The sequence below is a fragment of the Mandrillus leucophaeus genome, unplaced genomic scaffold (assembly GCF_000951045.1).
Source record: "Mandrillus leucophaeus isolate KB7577 unplaced genomic scaffold, Mleu.le_1.0 Scaffold502, whole genome shotgun sequence".
Taxonomy (NCBI): domain Eukaryota; kingdom Metazoa; phylum Chordata; class Mammalia; order Primates; family Cercopithecidae; genus Mandrillus; species Mandrillus leucophaeus.
Window position 1 is genome coordinate 1,373,870 of NW_012105388.1, and position 20,041 is coordinate 1,393,910.

A 20,041-nucleotide genomic window follows, 5' to 3' on the forward strand; every position below is an offset into this window, starting at 1 on the left:
ATGGGTGCAGCACACCAACATGGCACATGTATACATATGTAACAAACCTGCACGTTGTGCACATGTACCCTAGAACTTAAAGTATAATAAAAAAGAAAAAAGAAAAAAGAAAACTTCCCTCCTTAACCCACAACTATAATGTCTACATATAAGATACAGAAAAAGACAAAACTGATATATTTGAGAATTTTATGACTCATGGAAAGGTGGAATCTAGCAAAGAAACTAGTTGAAATTGTTAATAAAAAATGACCATATGTTGAAAGTCATCTTTCTCTTGTTTCAGAGGTATGAATAATCTATCTTCTTATTTCTCATGCAACAAAATCTTTCAAATACTATAATGGTGCCAATTAAGTTGTGATGTCATTCTGAGACCAATCATGTAGACAAAGAAAAAGGAACTGGATATTTTAAACACACATGTGATGAATCCTCTAAAAAAAAATTGTTACAGCTTTTCATACTGGAAATGAAAAGACCATGGAAGTATCCTACACTGTAAGTTATTAATATAGCTTAATGACTGAAAAAGTACATATAATAGCTGAGAGACTAATAAAATTATGGATAATCGACCTTGCTCAATGTCTGCTGAAAAGTCAGTATAAGATATCATGGCACTTTCCAACCATATGTTAATTCATCAAATTACACTTAGCTGCAAACATGAAGGCTGAGTTAGTATCTCAACTACAGAATTGTGCTTTTGTTTTACAAGTGGAAGAATCTATAGACTTTATGTTTTGCTTATATTTATTCAGTATGAGCCCCAAGTAATCAACAACAAAGACCTTTTATAGGAATGCTTGGCAACAAACACTAACAGTACTGAAATATTCGGTGTTGAATAACTTTCCTAAATCTCATCATTTATTTTGAAACAACTGTGTTGATACCAATGACGCAAAAGCAATGATGGTGTCCTAGCATGAATTAAGACAGCAGCACCAAACTGTATTATACAGTTCATCGTATTACTGCCCTATGGTCATATACATGCACATACCATACACAGTCAATTTCATTGAAGGAAGTCTTTGATGAAGCAATAAAAGTTATTAATTTATGAAATCTTGACCCTTAAGTAGATGTCTTTTAATATTCTGTATGACAAAATGGGAAATACACACAAAACATTTCTGCCGCATATCAAGGTACAATTGTTGTCTAGAGGAAAACCACTTGTGTAACTGAGTTGTGAGCTGCACTAGCTACTTTCTTCATGGAACACCACTTTTACTTGAAAGACTGACTGATAAACTATAGTTGTTTAGCCTTGTGTATCTGATAGATATGTCTTGAAAATAAATTAAGTGAATCTACCACTTCAAGGAAAACTGACATATTTTTTAACAATGATAAAATTTGAACCTTTGAGTGAAAACTAGAATTTTGGAAAACTTGTGTCTGCCACCATGAACTGCTCATAATACTTAATGACTTTTCTGATAAGATTTGTGATAGTATTAAAGAATGTGACATTTTAATATATAATAAAATGTGTCAACATTTGGAAGACCTGCATAACTCAGTGAACCAGTATCTTCAAATGACCAATGTATAATGTAACAAAACCTTGCATAGGTAAAAATTCATTCAAAGTGCAAGATCAACCAATGGATTTTAATTTCAGATTACTAAAAGTTCATAGATTTGGCTTCCATGTTGCAACTAACCTTCAAGAAACTACCTCCTGTTGCATTTTGGTGTACCATCAAAGAATACCCACAATTATTTGAAAGGCTTTTAAAACAGTCCTTCCTTTCCAACTATATCTCTGTGTGAGGCTGGATTTTCTTCATATATTTTGACCAAAAAGAACCAATATAAGAATCTAGCTGGTTTCTACTAAGCCAATCATTAAAGAGGTTTTTCTTAATGTTAAAAAAAAAAAAAAATGCTACTCTTCTCATTTTCTTTGAAAACATAAAGGAATTTGGAAACCAAAAAGTGTGAGAACCACTGATTTAAGGATCTCCACTCTCTTATCGCTCAGTTTGGTTTTGCACCTGATGGCAAAATAGAAGCTTGAAAGGTTAGGGTCAAATATATAGAAAACAAGGGAATGGATAGATAGACGGCTAAGCAAACATACCTACATACACCAGAAAATGTCTGCCTACATGGCTGTGGCTTAGATTATCCTCATTCCAAAGTCAAAGAAAAATTATTATTTTTACTGTATATCATTCTCTCTAGTTCACATTGCTCATACCTCTACTAGAATAGATATTCAAAAGCTGCTAATTCAAAGCACATTTTGGGGGGAGAATTCAACTAACCTCTTTAAGGAACTTCAAAGTAAGTATGTGACACTGACCCTCTCCAAGACAGACTCATTTGTAACAGAATAAAAGTTATTGAACTTCTATTCAATAAAAAATGGAATCAGAAAAGAAATAGCTGTAAAATGTAAACTGAGTAACAGTTTACATGTGACTCTTAACTATTACATGTAAACTGTTTATTCTGTATGATATATTTTAGTTTAATTTTTCAAGATTTATTTTAAGACAAATTATAATCAGACAGAGATGACTCCAAATAAATTATTCAAAAGATAGTTTATGTCAGATTTAGCAATTTGACAAGCTTATCTTAAATTCACTCCATACATGAAATAAGCACTCTGCAGGGGACAGTCTCATCCTTCTAGGACATCACAGACACATTATAGACAGGCATGTTATACATAAGGAGCTTATTCAGTCTGGGGCTTATTCATTCCAGAGGTTAAAATGATAGCACAATCTGTTTAGCACCCTAACTGAAAAATAATCCTTTCTGTCCATGTATTACCAAGATCAGTATTTCAACTTGGAAACACAGAGAAATTCTTACTGGGTATATAATTTCCCTCATGCAAAATGGCACTTAGACTTTTAAAAATGCATTTGAATTCACTCATTTTCAAAGACTGATTTCTAGACTTAAACATGAGACACAGATGGTCCTGATAGTAATATTCAGTAAACTGGACTATCACGATTTCTTTATCACATTACAGTGACTATACAAACTAATTGAAAATATAGTATCAAACTGATGGATTTGGTATCTAATTAATTTGTTCATTTATTCATTCAATATTTATTGAGTACCTGCTACATGCCTGATATGCCATGTACTGGGAACAGAGTCATGACTAAGACACACAGGGTTCTTGCCCTCAGGGTACTTATAGACTGGCAGGGGAAACAGACATTAAACAATCGCATAATTATTATTTAGTTAGATACTATACTCCTATTCTCAGCCAATCATCCATCTTGCAGGCTTCCAGTGTGATGCCCATATTATGAATTGGATGTCTCCTGAAAGCCTACCCATAATAAGATCTTTATAGAAGATTAGCAGCAATGTGTTGAAATAAATATCACACAATTATCAGTCTTAAGATTTTTCAGGAAAACACTGTCAGTGTTTAGATTGGTGTCAAAAGTTAAAATATTAAGAGTCCAAAATGAACAAATCACTGTATATAGGAGAGGGGAGGAAATGACATGAGTGTTTCAGACCTTGGTCCTGAGTTAGATCATAAGTCATCAATTTTTCCTAATTATAATAATTGCTTCCTCCATAATTAAGTTTTATGACATCATCAGAAAGGTTATACCAAATTTTATGTAGGCTACTTTGCTAGTTTTCTAATTTAATACAAGAAAAAATTATAAAACCATTTACATATAAGTTAAATGAGAAACAGTCCTATCAACTTTAACATTTTGAAAACTCTTTACCATTATTAAAAACCAGCTTCGTATTTAAGATTTAAAAGACTTTTGATATCTCAAGGAGTACTTTAAATATGATTTTATTCTTCAAAAATCTGGTTTCAATTCCATACACTCTTTTATTTCTTTTCTGTAGTCCTACTGCAAATAAACAAAAACTGCTCAACTTTCTCCAGGCTTTTTCTTTAAACAGAAAACAATACAGAGGAGGAACAAACAATGACTTGTTTATTTTCCTTTAGAACATCTGTCAAGCATAAAACATAAACTCTATTCTTATATGTATATAAACTAACTACAATAGTCCCTATTTATCTTATATCCTATCTTTATATCTCTCCTGTCCTTAACACAAACACATACACACACACACTCTTAGTTCTCTTCTCCTTATCTATATCTAGGATATCTCCACCTCCTTCCAGTGTCAAATTTACCAAACCATTGTTTTTCTTTCCCATTCTCTTCTATCTCTACTCTGGATTCTGTTCTGATTACTCTACAATAAACGTAATCTCAGGTTACCAGTGATTTTTATGTTTACACAAGACAAATGAGTTTCTTTCATTTCTCATTCTCAGGGAGCTCTATAACATCTGATACCACTGACAGCCTCCTTTTCTGAACTCTTCTTCCTTGACTTCCATGTTTTAAAATAACATAAACAAGTTGATTTATTTTCCTTCATCTGTACTCTTCCAATTATCCTATATTTCTAATAATTTCCTCTGTGTTTCCCTGCTGGCTCTTGTTCCTCCCACACTATTACTTTGAGTAACATGTGGCTTGGTTTTCCACAGGGCTTTATCTTGGTCTCTGGAAAATGATCCTGAAACAACTCAAAATATGTTTTGAAAAGAGAGATCAATGGAATTAGACTCCAAGTTGACTACCTTCAAAGATATGATATTTGGATATCTTAAATAGGCAATAGAGGGAAATGATCAAGAACATAGACTCTGGAGCCAGACTTTCTTGGTTAAATTCTGACTCTACCATTTCTAAACTATGTCACAATGGATAAATTTGTTTTTTCATTTCTACAGCTGACTTTTTCTTCCTTTTTTTAAATCTTTCTTATTGGAGTTCACAATGGACACAATTGCCTCAGGTTCTTCAACTGTAAAATGATGATAACTGCACCTATCTCAGGAATATTATAAACATTAAAGGTTGTCGTATTGTGTACTGTGTGTTATTAAATAAATTACAAAACTGCCAGCTATTCAAAAACAAACTAATTTATAGCCCCACCTTATAACTTCACATTTTGTTGTTTTTGTTATGGTTGTTTTTCAAAACTGTTAAAATATACTGACTCCACTAGATTGAATCACTTAGTAACTTCAAAGAGTTTAAAGCAATACTACAGCTTTCTAACAGGAAAGTGTGCACATACACAAACACACAGAAGAAAACTACAGATTTCTGGAGCCAGAAAGAAAAAAGCAAATCTACACTAACTTTATCACTTAACATATCAGGAAACTGAAGATGAGAGGTACTAAGTGATTTCTCTAAAGTCACATAGCAGATGTCACTGAGTGGCAAAATTGGGGCTAGAATGCAGGTCCCTAGGGTCTGTACCTATGAGTTGTTTAAAATGTATTTTTCTTCCTCACATATTCATGATGTGAAGAAATGTTCTTCCTGGGAAAGCAGTTCTGCTTTGGGGAAATATTTTCTTCCCTCATCACAAAAAATTTGATGAGAACTTTAAGCTATCAATCATTAAATCCTACCTTTTTTTTTTCCTTTTTTTAACTTTTATTTAAGTTCAAACAAACATGTGCAGGTTTGTTTTATAGGTAAACTCGTGTCACAGGCGTTTGTTGTACAGATTATTTTGTCACCCAGATAGTAAGCCTAGTTACTCAATAGTTATTTTTTCTGCTCCTCTCCCACCTCCCACCCTTTTTTCAATGTAACTTCAGAAGTCTTTCAGGAATTATTCTATTCCAAAGCTAAAAGTCCACCCACACCAAAGCTGACTATATATTCTTAAAATTTTCATTGCTATCCAAGTCACTGAAGTAATTTTAAACATTCATTGAGAAAAATGTCCTCCTTTGTTTCTGCAAACCTCACCTCTAGTAATCTTTTGAAGAGTAGGACATAAAAAATAAGGGTAAACGGCACAAATATACAGTTAGTGGTCTGAGTAGTCAACATTTATTTAGGACTTACTCTGCACTGCCTGCAATGCATTGCAATACATCTTGTAAAAGACAAAACAGAATGAATAGACTTTATCCCTGCCCAGAGAAAGCATACCACCTAAAAGGGGGAGATTAAACAAATGCATATGAAAAACACATTTTACAATAATAAGACTACCAAATAGCGCAAGCAAATAAGAACAGTTGAAAAGTTACCAAGACTCGGATGGATCTGCCCACCATTCTGAGAATTTTGAAGACTTCATATTATTCTTGAGTTACAAGTTCTCTGTTTGTGGCTATATACAAGTCTAGTTACAGACTATTGAACAATCATTTCTCAAACATAAAGCAAGTTACTTTAGACTTTGTGTTTGAAAAGTGTAAGAAAAAAAATTTTTTTATGTTAGCTAGCAATGTTATAGAGACAAAGAACAAATAGTTAAATTCTCTAAAACCACACAGCAGTAATTCACATTTAACAAGGAGTTTGAGATCAAATGCTTCTGCTCTCAAAGACCTAGCATGCCACGTACAGAAAACATAATAAAATGTATTCACACACACAAAAATCCCACTCTTTTCAATGAGAAGCTCTAGAATATCAATAATTAAAACAGCTTCTATTTTTGCTAAACTACTTCCTTTTTAAGACAAAGCAAAGACATTTCTTTTCCACCATGTTGGAAATTTCAGATACTGTTTTAAAAAGAAACCAGAAACTTTCAAGGCCTATTTATTCTATTTCCTGACTTGAAATCTGAAGCTATATTATAATATTTCAAACCATTATATTATTCTCCAGCATTATGAAAGCATAATCTAATAAAGTACTTAATCTATAATCAGGTAATTAACAAACAAAAACTTTTTGAAGTTGTGTAATGAATCTGCCAAAACTGTCCAGCAGATTTGTCAATGAAATTTCTTGCTTTTGGAGAGTTAGATTAATTTGTTATTTACATACGCTGTAATATATCTAGAAGTACCAGATATAAAGAAAAAAGTACCACAATGTAAAGAAAAAAAAATCACTGTATTAAATTAGAATCCATTAATTATTGCCCTAGTTCTAATGCTTACCATTTTTGTATCCTTAGATAAGCTACTTAACCTCTCTTTGCTTCAGCTTTTTCAGCCATAAAATTGGACTAAGAATACTTATGTGATTATATGTAAGGAATTTCTAAGATTATGCATGTGAAAGAGGTTTGTAAACTACAAAGGTAGTTTACATTAAAGTGTTAATATTTGTATATAATAAAGTGAAACAGAAAATGGACATATAGAAAGAACATTATTGGTATAATGATTAAATAAATCTAGGTTAAGTTTATTAACCTAGGATACTCAGTCAACTCTGCTCTATTTTTGTATAATGTGTTTTAGACCTGAATGAGAATATATTTTAAAGTTAAAAATTAATTTTAAAAAGCCTTCTAAAAGATTTTTTAAAACATCTCTCTTCTGAGATAAGACCCTTTTCTAAAATGCAAGTATCTTTCCAAACTCATCTATTCACACTGTTTTCCAGCTAGAATTTGGCTGAGAAAGGCCATGAAAGTGGAGATAAGAAAATGGCCAAACTCCAAGATCCATGTGTACGCTCAAGTTTTGAGGTCTTAGGAACAAAAGAAGGAGCTGTACCCTTTTGAAGTAGACTTTATAAACTAATTTCCTTTGATACTAAAGAAATTCCCCCTGCCTCTGAAGATTTTATATATATACATATAATTGTACATAGAATTTTTATATATGCATATAAACTAAACATAAATTTCTAAGAAATAAATAACAGGCATTAATAAAATATGCCATTCTTCATGTTTTAGGTATTAATCTAGGTACGAAGGTATACAATATCATTGCTATTTTTGAAATTCGTTTTTACGCCCATCCGTGGGACTAAACCTCTGGCAAACATTTTGAACAAATAACATCACCAGTCAACCTTTTTTTTGCAATAATTACAGTATTTCCTACAATGTTTCCAAAGTTTCAAGTTTCTGGCTCCTACTGCTTGACTCTGTACAAATAGTGGAATCCATCCCTTCTCCAAAAAAAGAAATCAGTTAGGTCTAACAAAAATCTACTCCAAATTGCTCCCAACAAATAATTTTAAATAAAGATGCAAGTACCTCAAAGTTCTACTTACTGACATAGAAAGCTACACCCAGGTGAGTTATTCAGCTTTACAGCTTAGATTCAGAGACAATAATAAGCTGATCATATCTGGCTAGTGCAAACTATAAATGGACAAAACAGAGATCATCTCTAACTAAACTTTCTACTGGAGTTCAGCACAGCTTATATTACTTCTCAGATTAGTAAAATAGATTCCAATTTCTTTAAGCAAAACAATGTAAAAAAAATACCTTTTAAATGATTATGAAAAACAACAAACTTCCATCACTGTGACTTCTCTAAATGGATCACGTCTAAAAGCATTCTGTTCAGTAAGCACTCAGTGGTGGGCATCGCTGAGTGTCGGGGTTGGTCACAGAAGCATACGATATTTCCTGCCTTCAAAAGGCTTATCATATAGATGAGAAGATGGGCCTTTTAGATCAAACAATTAGGAAGCAATACAAGAAAGAATTTAATGCACACTTACTAAAAATGGGGGGAAAATAATAATAATAAAAAAACCAGGTTTGTGGTATAATAGTGTATGAAGCTCCCAGCACCTGCCACAATCATTTCCTCAGAAGAGCAGCCCCACGTTCTTCCTTCTGCATAAAGCTGTTGGCTTACAAAGCAAGAGAATACATTTAATGAAGCCAACCCTATTTCACTTGTCACAAATGAATAACCATGGATCATAAGCCAAAGCTGCCATAGTAATTCTCTGCATAAGAGAACAGAACTACCCAATCAGATCTTTGTGTTTGAGGAGTATGAATCAGTAATGTGTAAAAAAGACTAACGTGGAATCACTGGAGCTGCTGTCAAATCAGAAATGACAATAAACCTATTCCAATTCTCCATGAAGACTAGTATATATTCCACCCTAGGAAGCACAAGCACAGAGGGATTATTTGGATTCTGAGCCAGTTTCTTGTGCTTCTTTAATCTCACATATCTTACAACAAGTCCCTATTACTTAAGGTTACCCTTATAATCCATGCCATATATATGATAGTGTTAATAATTTTTATAAGGGATCAGTAAGGGGTAAATACCCAAATATGGTACTATTGCTAGAATATATAAAATACCTGGAAAGAGAAGAGAAAGAGACACCTCTCAGGCAGTCATATGGCTATAGCTCACGTTCTTCTGTAATATTATGTATGTATTTGAAACTGATGAAAAGACACTTTACGTGTTTACTTACAATTTGAGACAGGTACTGAAAACAGAAAATGTAATAGAAATAAAAAATGTTCCCAAAGTAGGCATCCATCTCATTTGTAAAAGAAAAAATATTAAACAAGTAGAGATAATATGGCAAACTGACATTCATAGTCATCTGATTCAAAGAGAACCTGTTTTTAAGGAAAAACTGCCCCAGGAAGAAATGCTTTTCCTATATATTAGTGGATGAGACAGCAACATGTAAGGATGGTATTTAAATGTGTATTGAAATAATAAATTAATATCATTTCCCCACCTTTCTTCTCAATGTTTCTTTTCTGCCCTTTTAAAGTCATCTTATTAACTTTACTTGAGCTTTCCTGAGTATTTGTTTCTGTCTTAGCTCTCGAATTCATTTTGTTATATTATTTAATCAACCTCCTCCTTCCCTCCCTAAATAGTCTATCATACAAAAGCATTTTTAAAAGAAGCATTATTGAGCCCAGGAGTTCAAGACCAGCCTGGGCAACAAAGTGAGACCCCATCTCTACAAAAAATAAATAAAAATTAGCTGGGTGTGGTGGCGCTCTCCTGTAGTCCCAGATACTCTGGAGGCTGACGCAGGAGAACTGTTTGAGCTCAGGAATTGGAGACTGAAGTAAACTATGATTGTACCACTGTACTCCATCCTGGGCAATAGAGACCTTGTCTCTTTAAAAAAAACAAAAAAAAACAAAAAAAAACAAACAAAAAGAGCATTAAACTTAATTGGATTTTTTCTTATTAATGTATCAGTTATTCTACACTCAAAGTGACTTGGAAGTTTGAGAAAAAGTTATTCCTCAACCTCCCTCTCCAAATCACACTAAAACAAACAAATCAAAGAGAGGAGGAAAAGGCAAAGTATTTACAGGAAAATAAGCTACAAATAACTAGAACTAAGCAAAGAAAGCAGAATAGGTTACTATGTTGGTGGTAAAAAACTCTTTAAGGAAAGTCAAAAGAACAGAAGCAGTTTGGGCCTTTGTCTGAACTACTGGGATCATAAGCATTTTTTCTTGCTGAGCTATAACAGGAACTCAGTAGTTACCCAAGAGTGTGTCTGCTTTAGAGAAAATAATTTCAACAGCTCAACTGTAAAGAGATTAAAAGGTACAGGAATGCAGGGTGTGAGGGAGTGTCAATTTGGAAGACAGTGGCTTAAATAACAGTACTAAACAGTCAATGGCTACTTCTACATTTATAGATATTAAAGTATTTTGTTAAATACATGTCCATTCATAAAACAAAATAACATGGCTTGCTTATTGGCTTCATTATAAATGTGTGGTTCATGCTAAGCCGAAACCTGGGGCTCTGGAATCTTCTTCTGAATTTCCAATGTAGTATCAACTACAGTAATTTCTGCCAATAAAATTAAGAACCTAAGTGGGAGAAAAAGTCTACATCCTTCTGCACAAGAAATGATGCCACTCACCTTTTTAATGAAACTGTTAGAATATTTTATATTGAAAGATGAAAGAGAAGACCAAGTATGAGGTAATTTGTTATTTCATTTTCATTTCAGCAAGAGCAAAAAGAACAATCCAGGCATTTAAGAACTAAATTCCTGTCCCATAACATAGTTTACAGTCATCAACATAAAATTAACTTCCTTTTCCCTACTACTGAACCAAAACAAGAAAAAATAGAAAAGGATGTTGTCTAACTACTATTATCTAATTCAGTTCAGGTTTATCTTTACTCTCCCTTGATAGAAAACACCAAAATGTGATAAATCAGTAATTTGAAAATGAAAAATCCAAACAGAATGTTAGACATGCTCCTAATAGTATTTGTGTGAGAAACAGTCCTAACAGTCTTCCTGAACATCAAGGGGTTGCCGGGGGAGTGGAATTCAATAATTTTCTAACAGCACATTTATAGCAAACTAATGAGAAATCACTTTTTACAAATGCAAAAAAATGCAATGCATATATATTTTTTAAACCACCATTCATTGTCTTTTATAAAAATACAGTCCCTTTAAAGCTAGGATTGGTTGGGCACGGTGGCTCACACCTGTAATCCCAACACTCTGGGAGGCCGAGGCGGGTGGATCATGAGGTCAGAAGATCAAGACCATCCTGGCCAACATGGTGAAATCCCGTCTCTACTAAAAATACAAAAATTAGCCAGGTGTGGTGGCATGCGGCTATAGTCTCAGCTACTCAGGAGGCTGAGGCAAGAGAATTGCTTGAACCTGGGAGGTGGAGGTTGTAGTGAGCCAAGATGGCGCCACTGCACTCCAGCCTGGGCAACAGAGAGAGACTCCATCTCAAAAGAAAAAAAAAAAAAGCTAGGATTGTTTTCTCTATAAAAAATACTTGTTTTCTTCCCTTAGAAAAACTGCACTAACCATGACATCAATCCATGGCTTGACAAGTGTTACTTCTAATATCTGTTATACTGTTTTGATCAAATAATACAGTAGTTACTCTGAACCTCAGAAAAACTGTCTATTGAGTATGAAAAACATTCTTCTACAGTAACTTCCATAAAATACACTTCAACACAATCATTTTAACACCCAGCAGGTTTCTTCTTCACAGTGCTGAATCTTATTCTTAAAAGTTTACTTTTTTTCTCCTACTTTGAACATAATTATGTCAATAGTAAAGGAAATACTTTGTTTTCATAGACCAGTACAGTTGGAGCCTTGAGGGAAACACTGTTCTTAGCTGCCCCCTTGCTGCTGAAAAGAAACTTTGAGGCTTGTGCTGTATAGAAATATACCAATTACATCTGAGAGAGTAAGGTGAACACAGGGAATTTTGTGAAAAGGCAGTGATCATGAGACGCTATGGCTAAAGTGTTCCAAATCTCTTAGCATTTTTGATTAATAACTGAAAATATATAAGATGTTTGATCTCCGGCCGGGCGCGGTGGCTCAAGCCTGTAATCCTAGCACTTTGGGAGACCGAGACGGGCGGATCACGAGGTCAGGAGATCGAGACCATCCTGGCTAACACGGTGAAACCCCGTCTCTACTAAAAATACAAAAAATTAGCCGGGCGAGGTGGCGGGCGCCTGTAGTCCCAGCTACTCGGGAGGCTGAGGCAGGAGAATGGCGTAAACCCGGGAGGCGGAGCTTGCAGCGAGCTGAGATCCGGCCACTGCACTCCAGCCCGGGCGACAGAGCGAGACTCCGTCTCAACAACAACAACAACAAAAAAAAAACAAAAAAAAGATGTTTGATCTCCCTAGTTTTCAAGTATCAAAGTTCTCTGGTCCTAAAAACCTGAGCTGCTAGATATTTATACCTTAGGAAAAGAATTAACTAGTTAACTGAGAATTTCAATGATAGTAAGTGGTAATAATCAGAGAATGAATTTGCTCATTCTACTGTTAGTATAGACACTCGTCCCTCTGTTTATGTAGGACTGGTTACAGAGCCGCCTGTGTATCCCCAAATCTGCACACACTCAAGTCCCACAGTTAGCCCTGTGGAATCTACATGTGTGAAAAGTTGGCCCTGCATATAAGTGAGTTTGGCATCCTGCTAAGGTTGAGGAAAATCCACATATAAATAGACCTGCTTCATTGAAACTTGTGTTGTTCAAGGGTCAACTGTACTTACTTCTAACCACACCCAGTGTATTCTTAAAAAAAAAAAAAAAAAGTCAGCTACTCAGTATCACTTGAGCCTAGGGGTTTGAGTCCAGCCTGGGCAACATAGTGAGATCCCTTCTTTTGTTTAAAAAAAGAGAGAAAGAAAAAACAGCTTGGGATAGAAACCACCACTGAGGAATTCTAATTCATTCATGTGCTCCTGGGTTAACATACAGCACTCTAACAGAGATATTCACATGGCAACTCTATGAAGATACTATTTTCATTTTATAGAAAAAGTAGATGAAATATAAATAGCTATGCATTTTTTCCATTTAGCCTAATATTCATAACATTCAAAAGTGCTAGTATAAACATTTACTTTTACATAAGCTAACTGATTATCTAATGCACTCTTCACCAACCAAATGTTTAATTAAGTAGAGATAAAAGAGGAATACAGAGTCTTAGGAACACAGATCCAAACATTCCACAATTAATAATCAGCCTATAATCCATCTCAAATCTACATTTCAGAAGTCTATTTCTCAATAATCAAATGGGAATTGGTTTAAAAGCCTAAATAGGAAAAGCCTAAATAGAATGTTTTTATGTTTTTACTTTTTCTTTCATTATAAACAGTATGGCTATCAGGATTACAAACAGTAAAAATCAACAAGTAGTTTATATTTCCTAAATATAAACTCATAGTCTGACACCAATTCCACGTTCATCTTTATAATACTCAACAGCTCAAAGTAAAGCATGTATTACAGTACCTAGACTGTTCCACTCACATAATTTATTTTATATTGCTTCCTATTTCTCACATCTTTGTATTTTCCACAATATTCAGCCCAATGTCTTATGTACGGCAAGCACTCAATTCTTTCAAGATGAACTTACCCTTCGAAATGACACAACATAAAATGTGTCTCCCCTTCTGCGGATGGCTTCAAAAAAGTCTTGATAACTTCTGGGTGAAGCATAATACACTTGTAGCTCACTCCCTGAGTTCCTGCTAAAGTAAGAAAAATATAAGGTATTACTAAAATAAAAAGTTTCATGTCTTCCCAAAATACTTCCCATTCTAAGGCTGTGTCTGAATTCTAAGAATCTCTCTCAACCAAAATATTAGTTGCACTTTGGCAGTAATTTTTATAACAACATTTTGTAAAGCCCAAGGACCAGGATATTTTATAAGAACCCATTCACTAATGCTAAAATTCTGATTTCTGAATCAAGGCTCTAAAATGTACTAGATGGTCAAACACATTGCAAAGCATGTAAAAATAATGAAAGTATCAGAAAATAGAGAGATTTCTACATAGGTTTGAAGGATTTTTAATTTTTTTAGTAATACAAATTAAATCTGAGGAAAAGTCATTTTTCGTCACTCTGTCGAATATATGAAGATGTGCTTGCCTACGAGGCTGTGTGAAAGGTGGAAAAAGCTGAGAATTTGAAAACAGACTTGGTTTAGAATTCCTGCTTCACTTCTCAAGTGGGCACTCTTGGGGAAATCACCCTCCATGAGCAAACTGTTTCCTCATCAATAAAAAGAGGATAACCACACAAACTTTGCAGGACTGTTACTGGAGATATTATATATGTAAAGTGCCAAGCATGGATCCTGTCCCATAGGATTCACTCAACAATTGCTAGTCATTGATATTAAAAGTACCATGTGTGTGCCTTACTAAAATTAAAAACTAAAATGATAATACCTCAAACCACATCATGCCCCAAAAGATACAGTCAAATGATTCTAATAGAGTTCTTAATGTGTTCAAGATCTTCTAGTGTTTAGGACCAATATCTGGAAGAGTTAAAGGGATCCTGTAATGCTTCGTTTTTCCTCAGAGAAAACTTGTATGTATCAATCAAATATTATTAACTTAAGAGGAGAAAAAGACTGACCTAAATGGAAGAATAAATGAGTTATAAGAACTTCCTTTGAAATAACTCCATTTGTTCACTAGGCCATTTCTGATTACAATATTTTGAATATATAGTCGCTTCTTGCATTTTGTGATAGTTATGTTCTAAAAAGTCACTGCCATCAATGAATTAGTGAATCCTAAACCATTCTCCTAGGGGAAATACAGGGTTCGGTTCCTGCAAGCCTCTAGTTACAATATTTCTGTCAAGTGATCAATATATAACCTTATTTATGTGTTTCTGTTTAAAGACACCTTCTTTAACATATTCATTCACTAACTTGAACTCACAGCCAACAGCACTATAAATCATGCCTGAATGAAACTTATCTAACACATGTACTTTCTCCACACAGCACACCACAGCCCATTTGGGCTTAGCAACACTACACAGCAATTCAGCAATATGCCTCACGCCATTTCAAACAACAAAATTACCAACAAAAAGCACAAAAATATGAAAAATGTGGACTGTGAAAAGGATCTTGTTTATATACCTGAAACTAGAAGGCAGAACACTGCCTTGTTCAACCTCACCAGGCAGCATCTACGCATGTTTGTGAATGATGACAAAAGCACTGCTAATATTAGGGGTTACAAATACCTTTTAGCAGATTTTAGTAGGTGAATTAGCAAATACGGAATCCACAAAAAATGAAAATTGGCTGTAATTCACTAAAACATTTTAACTAATGAAGAAATACCACGCCATCATAACCATGCATCTAAAAATTGACATATTTTTTAAATAAATGTATTGTAATTGAAGGATATATTCTGCTTAGCAGAGAATTATTAGTTACTATTTAAATATATTTGAATTATCAATTTCAGCAGGATAATACAATCTCAGGATTTTAACCATTCATGATTGCTGATATGCTGCTCACTGCCATTTTTTTTTTTTTTTGAGACGGAGTCTTGCTCAGTCACCCAGGCTGGAGTGCAGTGGCGCGATCTCGGCTCACTGCAAGCTCCGCCTCCCGGGTTCTCGCCATTCTCCTGCCTCAGCCTCCCGAGTAGCTGGGACTACAGGCGCCCGCCACTACGCCCGGCTAGTTTTTTGTATTTTTAGTAGAGACGGGGTTTCACCGTGTTAGACAGGATAGTCTCGATCTCCTGACCTCGTGATCCGCCCGTCTCGGCCTCCCAAAGTGCTGGGATTACAGGCTTGAGCCACCGCGCCCGGCCTGCTCACTGCCATTTAATAGGAATTCTCAGTTATTAGTATAATGAATAAAATAGCTTTCGACTTACATTTTTACTATCTATCTATATGTATTTTTTTCTCAGTGCCTACAACACTGGCACACAGTATATTCTAAATAAATGTTAAATTCATGTAAGTGAACTACAAGTGTGTGGTAAAGCTACAGATGGAAGCTGAGATTCTCAACTTTCACTTCAGTGATACTGTTGTCAATAACATCACATCATTATCATTTACCATTGTCATTTACGTACCATGCTAAGTGCTCTAAATATATTATCTAATTTAACCATTATATCATCTCTGTGCAGCCAGCATTTTGTAGATGAGGAAACCTCAATTGCATGTAATCTGTTTGAGCCCACAAAGTAAGAGGCAGAGTTACAATTTGAACTCTGCCCAACAGGGCAAATAAAGCTAGCACCTTAACCATGATACCATATTGCTTCCCATATTATCTTTCCCTTTGAAGACATTTAAACTTCTAGATACAACATTCTCTTTGAAATCTTTCAAAATCTTAAGTAGTATTATGTAGTGAAAAATGCACTGTCAGTAAAACAGCTAGGATCCGAATGCTGAGTCTGCCACTAGGTCTTATGACTCTGAAAATTACAAAAAAAAAAAAAAAATGAGTTGAGCAGTTTTTCTATATATAAAATATACTTTTAGTTTTTATATAGATTTAAAGATAAAATGCATGTAAAGCACTCAGGAAGACACCTGGCACAGAGCACTCAAAAAATAATATTCCTTTCCCCTAAGTTCATGAAACAGATGCAAATCAAGGGCAAGAGAGCTATGGGTATTCAAGATTTTCATTAAAATTATGATGGAACAGCATTCTGACTAAATTTGTATGTAAGGGATTTGGGAGAGTTGAACTTTTGAAATTATCTGGCTTTATTCCAACTGCTCAGTAGTATATGTTATCTCTCTCTCTCTCTCTCTCTCTCTCTCTCTCTCAGTATATGACTAAAACTCATAGACGAGAACAAATTTAAGGTGAGAGGGAAGTGTGAATTTCAACTTTCTTAAAATACCAGCTATTTTAAATTCCCTGCCCAAGAGCTTCTGCACTGTCTTACCTGATACTAGTGGTTTCTGTGTATTGAACAGCCATCAGCTGAGAATTTGAGCCCTGTTCCAGAGCACCCTGGAATATTAAAAAAAAAGTTTAATACTGTATCATGAAATTATATGAAATTTTCCTATACTGGCTCATTCTATACTTAAATTGTTAAACTTCCATTGCTAAGATTTCTGACATATTCAGTTCAAATAATTAAACACTAACAGATATTAGAACTCTTTAGGTCCATTCTGATCTGGGAGAAGTGTCTTAAGGAGATTAAGGCATTTAAGGCACTTCCCATTAAGTTTAAAGAAAGAGTCCAAAAGCTTAGTACAAGCACCACTTTTATGACCAAGCCATATAAGTGTTACCGAACATATAACAATGTATGCTTGTCTAAAATAATTATCTTCCCAATGACAAGTTCCTAAGAAGCATGAAAAGTCCATTATGAAACTAGATCCTATTGTTTACTGAGTTAAACAGAGATATTCATGCCAAAATACATCTATGAACTAAGCCATCATTAAAGACTTCTCACTGATGACTCTTGGCAAGAGAACAGTTCTATCTACACCCATTAGTGGCCCACATATGCTACACTGGACACCTGTCTTTCACATAGCATTTGCTTTGCACTATGCCTTTTTATTCTCCCTGGTAGTTTTGTGAGCTGATTTTCAGAAGAGGTTTGTCAGGGTATCAGAATTCAAGGGCATATTACCAAGTTCTATTACATTAGAAAGTAATCTTACCCTGTCAAACAACGGTTTAAATAATTTTTTAATCATTTGTTCGCTACTGTGTCCATATATCCGTCTTTCAGTAATCAAAGCACCTACATGCGCCCAAGCTACAAAATTAAATATTTGACTTCTGCCTTTAAAAAGCTTGCAGTTTAACTGGGAAGACAGATACAGGAAAACAATACGATGTGGTAAGTGCTAAAACAGAAGCAAGTACAGAAGTTTAAGGGAGAAAAGAAGAGGAAACAATTTTGTTTGGTGGATGGAACCAATATGCAGGGATGAATATAGGGGTCCCCACTTCTGGCTCTGTAATAAGTCAAGGATCTTATTTTATAAAAATCGAATGTGGGTCTTGTATATTGTAGCTATTCGATAAATGTCTTAACAACAAATGAAAAAAATCACCAACAAAATGAAAAGAAAAACACAGTAAAAAAATAAAATACTATACTTACTGGCATAGTTATCCAGTAAGTAGTAAATAAAACCAAAATTAAATTATAGCTAGTTGATAAAGATAAGGTTTAAAATGAACAGATTAAATAGCTGGTGAATTTTAAATGATTTGTGCTACTTTGGTCAATATGAAATGAGCAAAGAAGTCTGAAAAAAGCCAGACTTCTTTCCCTAGTCTCAGAAAGGAATGGGTAGGCCTTAGGGAAAGCCAAGTTACAGACATATCAGGCAAACAGAAAATAGATATTCCGTTTACCTATCCAAGATTTGTATCAATTAACTAAGGAACCTCTGAAAAACTGGTCATGAGCTTTTGCATTTTCAGCTGTGTGGGTTTAGCAAAAGATCATAACTGGCAAAAATGTGAGAGGCATTTACAAAGAAATGAGAGGATGTTAAAATCTCCAATTATGCTGTAGATCTTTTTCTCAATTTGTCACTTTTTGCTTTGCGTAGGTTGAAGCTTTGTTATTAGGGGTCTATACATTTAGAATTGTTTTATCTTATTTGTATGCTCCTTTTACCAATAAAAAATTTCTTTTGTTGTCTCTTAGAATGACCTTTGTCTGGAAGTCTACTTTTTCTGATTAATATAGCGATGCCAGCTTTTTAATGCTTCACGTTTGCATGGCATACATACTTTTTCACCTTTATTTTCCATCTTTCAATGTCTTCATATTTAAAATGCTGTTTCTTATAAACAACATATAGTTGGATCTTTCTTTTTAAAAAAAATCTAGTTTGAAAATCTCTTCCTTTTAATTGATGTGTTTAGCCCACTGAATTTAACTACTATATGATTGGATTTAAGTCTACCACCTTGGTATGCATTTTTAATTTATTTAATTTGTTCTTTATGTGTTTCTCTTTTCCTGTCTTCTTTTCATTGAACTGCATATTTTTTAGTATTCCATTTTTATTTCTTACATTGTCTTTTTAGCTATACTTTTTCTTTTCTTTTTAAGACACGGGGTCTTGCTCTGTTGCCCAGGCAGGAGAGCAATGATGAAATCACAGCTCACCGCAGCTTCTCAAACTCCTGGACTCAAGTAATCTTCTGCCACAGCCTCCCTAGTAGCTGAGATTACAGGCACAAGCCACCGTGCCTGGCTCTAGCTGTACTTCTTTATGTTAGCTTTTAGTAGTTGCTCTAGAGATTATACTTTGATCTAAGTTACCACAGTCAATCTTGAAATATTATTTGAGCAACATAAAAACTTTATTAATAGTATAATTCCATTTATCCCTCCCTCCCTTTGTGTTCTTATTGTCTTATATTTTACTTCTATATAAGCTATAAACCCCACAATAAATTGCTATTATTATTGCTTTAAAAACACAAGAGTCGGGGGGCGGAGCAAGATGGCCGAATAGGAACAGCTCCAGTCTCCAACTCCCAGCGCGAAAGACACATTTTCAACTGAGGTACTGGGTTCATCTCACTAGGGAGTGCCAGATAATCGGTGCTGGTCAGCTGCTGCAGCCCGACCAGCCAGAGCTGAAGCAGGGCGAGGCATCGCCTCACCTGGGAAGCACAAGGGGGAAGGGAATCCCTTTTCCTAGCCACGGGAACTGAGACACACAACACCTGGAAAATCAGGTAACTCCCACCCCAATACTGCGCTTTAAGCAAACGGGCACACAAGGAGATTATATCCCAAACCTGGCCGGGAGGGTCCCACGCCCACGGAGCCTCCCTCACTGCTAGCACAGCAGTCTGCCATCTATCCACAAGGCAGCAGCGAGGCTGGGGGAGGGGCGCTCACCATTGCTGAGGCTTAAGTAGGTAAACAAAGCCGCTGGGAAGCTCGAATTGGGTGGAGCTCA

The 20,041-nt window shown here is 34.9% G+C and overlaps 1 protein-coding gene across 1 annotated transcript in view; it reads right to left on the reverse strand.

Moving 5' to 3' along the window:
* ATF6 (activating transcription factor 6) overlaps positions 1-20,041 on the reverse strand; it is a 201,495-nt gene that overhangs the window by 89,688 nt on the left and 91,766 nt on the right. The window contains exons 13-14 of the mRNA XM_011996105.1: positions 17,023-17,090; positions 13,691-13,805 (exon numbers count right to left, since the gene is read on the reverse strand). Of these exons, the coding sequence (XP_011851495.1) occupies positions 13,691-13,805; positions 17,023-17,090 (183 nt within the window). The remainder of the gene's footprint in view (positions 1-13,690; positions 13,806-17,022; positions 17,091-20,041) is intronic.